Source organism: Myotis davidii, unplaced genomic scaffold (assembly GCF_000327345.1).
Source record: "Myotis davidii unplaced genomic scaffold, ASM32734v1 scaffold147, whole genome shotgun sequence".
Lineage (NCBI taxonomy): Eukaryota > Metazoa > Chordata > Mammalia > Chiroptera > Vespertilionidae > Myotis > Myotis davidii.
The window spans coordinates 2,628,672-2,634,186 of record NW_006383010.1 but is presented as its reverse complement, the minus strand read 5'-3'; the positions used below and the strand labels follow the sequence as shown (position 1 = coordinate 2,634,186).

Sequence of the window (5,515 nt, the reverse complement as noted above, 5' to 3'; positions counted from 1 at the left end):
CCCCTCCCCTCTCTCCACCCGCTTACACTTTCTCTAAAAATCAATGCAAAGATATCCTATTGCCTGACTGACATGACTCATACCATGCACTGAAAGGTTGTTGGATTGATTTCCAGTGAGGACACATGCCTGGGTTGCGGACTTGATCCCTGGATGTTTTGCTCTCACATTGATGTTTCTCTTTCTCCCACTCTCCCTTCCTCTCTCTCTAAAAATAAATAAAAGTAAAAAGAGTTCGCTATTGAGGAAACTATGCTTTTTGTCATATTTTAAAAAATATTGAATACTTTGCAACCAATGTGTACTCTGTAAATTTAATTATCAGCAGTATTAAGCTAAAATATTTTCTGTTCCATTTGAGTATAATAAAGAACCTCATACCTTTTCTTCACCTGTTTCAGTATGGTTTGGGAAGAGAATTTGTTAGATGGTTTACTAAATTTTGCTGCTACCCCTAAAGGACTACTACTTCTTCAAAGAACAGGTGCCATCAGTGAATGTGTGACATTTATGTTCAACCGATATGCAAAAAATTTACAGGTACGAATTACCATCTGCCACAGTCAAAAGGAATTTTTGTTGCTTTAAAAGCCATTAAGAATATTATCCTGTTTTCTGTGCTTGAAGAGGTTATTAAACCTGAGTTTAAAAACCATACAGCACTGTAATGTTAAACTTGATTTTGTTTTTTAGGAAAGCATTAGAGAGTTGATGTTGGTATCTATGGCTGTATTTACAGGATGGCAAACAAGCCTATGTAGTTGAAAAATTCAGTTAATTATCCAGGTGTTTTGTAAGGGTGCTGTCAAACATCTGGATATACTAAAACTGGGTGGAACCTCAGGAGAAAAACCTGTTGGGGTTAAATGTATGTGTCCGTGGCAATGTAGGCATCACATTTGAAAAGAAACACATATTTGAAGAGGGATTTTATTATTGCCACTGTTAAATAAAATTTATAATATAATACTGCCTTTTCTGAGGTAGAGGTCATAGAGGTATATTCAGTTTTTGCTGTCACGGTAAATATCCCTAGACCTCTGAGCTCTTTCGGATCATAGGTAGCATGCCTTCATTCTCTGTCTCTGGCAGCTGTTGTTTTTTGATGTGATTAGGTTGCCTCCTTATAAATATCACTAGAGGCCCGGTGCATGGATTTGTGTGGGGATCGGGCCTAAACCGGCATTCAGACATCCCCGAGGGATGCAGTAGTGCACCAAGCAGCAGATGGCCAGGGAAGAGCCTGAGCCGGGGCCAGGTGCCGTGCTGCTTGTGCTCATCCCGGCCTGCTGCACCTGCTGCTGCCACTCGGTAGCGCTGCTGCGGAATGAGGAGAGGCTCCCGCCGCTGCAGCTGCTCTCGCCAGCTGTGAGCCTGGCTTCTGGCTGAGTGGCACGCCCCCTGTGGGAGCGCACTGACCACCAGGGGGCAGCTCCTGCATTGAGCGTCTGCCCCCTAGTGGCCAGTGCATGTAATAGCGACTGGTTGACTGGTCGTTCTGGTTGTTTGGCCGTTTAGGCTTTTATATATATAGATTGTATTTGTTCTTCCTTAGTTGTCATTGTAATTTCCTGCTTTTATTTAAGCCTATAAAAAACAAATAGTTAACTTTTTAGGATTGCTTTTGCCAATGTAGATTAAGTAGTTCCTGAGGGCGGGGCCAGAACATCTCTTTATAAATAAAACATACGAACATCTGTTTATTATACTAGGTTGGTATGTGCAGATGTGTTTTTATTTGTTTAAATGGACCTCAAGTATGGAGAATTTAGTTGTTTACATGTTTCATTTCATTGCATAATGTCCCCATCTGTCCATGCAAGATTTTTCTCTTGATTAAATTTATTCTCCTATCAGTCCTGTTTACTCTGCATGTATCCCCCTACTCCAGGCTTCATACCAGTGTTCTATGTGTAATATTTTTGAATGTGCATACTTCTTGTATAATACTGTCTTAGTCTATTCAGGCTGCTATTATAAAATACTATAGTCTCGGTGACTTATAAGTAGCACGTTTATTGCTCACAGTTCCAGAGGCTAGAAGTCCAAGATCTGGATGCTAGCATGGTCAGGTGAAGGGACTCACATGGCAGGAGCTAGGGTGCTCTCAGCAATTTTTTTTTATAAGAGCACTAATCCCATTCATAAGGACACTCCTTCTTCATGACCTAATCACCTCCTCAAGGCCCCACTTACTGCTATTACCTTGGGGGGGTTAGGATTTTAACATGGATTTTTGGGGGAAGTACATTCAGACTATGTTAAATATAGTTTACATAAATGAAATTGTGTTGTTTTAATTTGAATTTAGCTGATGGTGAATTTGAATCTCTTTCAGTACTAGTTGATCATTTGCGTTTTCATTTTTGTTTTTACATTTTTGAAAATATTCAAGCCATTCAAATACATTTTTTAGTATCATTCAGATGTATGAAACCATGCAAACCACTTTTATGATAATACACCTATGACTAGATACCATTTTTTACATTCACAAATTTTAAGACAACCTTGTCTTCCTTTGTACCACACTGGTGGTTATAATAGAAGTCATTGTTTCCCAGATCTCAGAAACTTATAATCTTAGAAGTTATTACAGTACTCAAATGGTGCTCTATGCTATTCACAACACTTTTTGAAAATGTAGATCCTCACTTACCTGGTAAGAAAACCATTAGGCCATTTCCTTAATTGTGCTGAAGAGACAGTGGAGACCCAGGCTGGTTAAATATTCTGCTTATGCTCTAGTGACTGACAGGAGTAAGACTAGAACTCAGATTTGTATTTAACAGTGTCCACGAAATCTGAGTCTTGTTAGCAAAGCACCTCTAACTTCTCTGTGGTTTTCTTCTGCTCCTTCCTTTCAGTACTTCGTGTGAATCTGGGAAGCCCCAAGGCTTCTCATGTTTGGATCAGCAGGATCAGTGGGGGTGATTGAGTAAAGTGTGTTTGCAGTTGTTACGGAGTAAGGCAAGTGGGAAAAGGATAGACATTTATCTTACTTCTAGTCATCTAATTGCAGAACTATTGGATGGTAAATTAAGGAAAAGAGAGATATGAGTAATAAAAATAGAAAAAGGAAGGCAAATGATAAAGATACAAATAGCAGAAAATTGAAGAAATTAACCTAACTTCCATTGTCCTTCAGGTTTTTTGCCCCTAAAACTGACTGTACAGCTTATATTTTAAAATTTTTATTGAAATAGATTTTTTAAATGAAATGTTGAAAAAATACAAATACCTAAGTGGTTACCTGTTTAGAAGCAAACATTTTATAAGCCAATCTGATCTTAGCCAAAGTCTGAGAAGGAAGAACATTATATAATGTCTTTGTTATTTCCTTATTCTGATTTCTGCTAAGAGAGATACTCATTTTTGTATTTTACCGTGAATACATGTATAATATTCTCTGGGTGAAATAAATTGTTTAAGGTTTTCTACAACACTCTTTAGAAATCTGTACATTAATGCTGAACATTTTTTACTGGAGAGTATTTTATATGTAAAACTAGAGGCCTGGTGCACAGATTTGGGCACTGGTGGGATCCCTTGGCCTGGCCTGCAGGGATCGGGCTGAAACCAGCCCGGTGTAGGGATTTGTGCACCAGTGGGGTCCGTCAGCCTGGCCAGTGGGCATTGGGCTGAAACTGGCTCTCTGACACCCCCCAAGGGGTCCTGGATTGCGAGACCCCTCCTGCAGGCCCAGCCCCCAAAACCTGGATGCCCACTGGCTCCCTCCTCCCTCCTCTCTGGGTGTGAGTGTGGGTGAAGCAGATTTGGGGCCAGCAGTGCCCCAGCAACAACCTAACCCACAGCCGATTCCATGAGGAATTGGGCTCCTTCTGCTACTGGTCGGAGTGTCTGCCCCTTGGTGGTCATTGCTCATCATAGCTACTGAGCAAACGGTTGAACAGTCGGATGGTCGCTTAGGCATACCTTCCTCTCTGAAATCAATAAAGAAATATATATATTTTTAAAAAGTAATTATAATTTTTAAGAAGATACCATTTTACTTTTTAAAGTTGTTTGATTACTTAAAAGCCCAGTTAAAAAACTGGCAGTCAGTACAGTTTTATTGATGAGGAAATTTATCCGTGAAGAACTAATCTAACAAATTAAGTAATAACATAATAGAATTTGGAGTTGGAAGGAATCTTACTTTACATCTTGTCAAAGTCCCTTATGTTATGTATGAAAAGAGTTCGACCTAGAGAGAGAAGTGACTTGTTCAAGGTCAAAAAGCTACTTAGTTACATGGCTGAGACAAGAACCTAGATCTGAAATTAAGTTGTCAAAAATATTACATTAGTATTAACTCAATTATGATACTTTCTGAGTTTGTTTTTGCCACTCTTATCTTTACTTGAAATAATCTCTGGGTTTTGTTAGTTTGTTTTTGTCTGGTATTTTAATATAAAAAATTGGTAACTCTACATATAAGTAAATATTAGCATGCTATGTTTTCCTGCCTCTCATGGTTGTGCCTTATTTATGCTGTTTAGATCAGCAGGCATAAAAAATTTGACTATGGAGTTTTGGTTACCCAAGTGGCATCAACAGCAGCAGGTACAATAGCACTACAAAGTTCAGGTATGTTTTTTCTTTTAATCCTATATAATAAAGAGCTAATATACTCATTAGACCAGACAGCAGAATGACCTTCTGGAATGACCCTCCGGAACAACCAGTGGGCAGGAGGCGGGGCTGCAAGGGCGCAAGGCAGCCAGGGCCACGACCCAGCCGGGGCTGTGAGGGCTGAGCCCCTTGCATGAATTTCGTGCATCGGGCCTCTAGTTAGAATTATAATCATTTAAATATAATGAGTAAGCCAATGGAAAACTTAATTGGCATCGTCAAGTATCAGCATACTACTCTAAAGTTATTTTTTCCACATTAGGCCTTAGGTCAAAAAAAGTTACAGAGTTTCTTTTTTTAAAAAATTTAAATTCTTTATTGTTTAAAGTATTACATGAGTCTCCCTTTTCCACCATTGACCTCTCCCCGGCCACCCTGACCCCCAGCACATGCCCTCACCCCCCTACTGTCTGTGTTCATTGGTTATGCTCATATGCATGCATACAAATCCTTTGGTTGATCTCTTACCCCTTCACCCCCCACCTTCCCTCATAGGTTGGACAATCAGTCCAATGCTTCTGTGTTTCTGGTTCTATTTTTGTTCATCAGTTTATGTTGTTTATTATATTCCACAAATGAGTGAGATCATGTGATGTTTATCTTTCTCTCACTGGCTTATTTCACTTAGCTTAATGCTCTTCAGTTCCATCCATGCTGTTGCAAATGGTAAGAATTCCTTCTTTTTTTACAGCAGCGTAGTATTCCTCTGTGTACATGTACCACAGTTTTCTAATCCATTCATCTGCTGATGGGCACTTAGGCTGTTTCCAAATCTTAGCAATGATAAATTGTGCTGCTATGAACATAGGGATGCATATATCATTTCTGATTGGTGTTTCTAGTTTCTTGGGATATACTACTATTCCTAGAAGTGGGATTG

At 39.3% G+C, this 5,515-nt stretch overlaps 1 protein-coding gene across 1 annotated transcript in view; it reads left to right on the top strand.

The window, feature by feature from the left end:
* TBC1D32 (TBC1 domain family member 32) overlaps nucleotides 1-5,515 on the top strand; it is a 114,283-nt gene that overhangs the window by 43,137 nt on the left and 65,631 nt on the right. Inside the window, exons 18-19 of the mRNA XM_006778431.2 lie at nucleotides 402-540; nucleotides 4,503-4,590. Coding sequence (XP_006778494.1) covers nucleotides 402-540; nucleotides 4,503-4,590 — 227 coding nt within the window. The remainder of the gene's footprint in view (nucleotides 1-401; nucleotides 541-4,502; nucleotides 4,591-5,515) is intronic.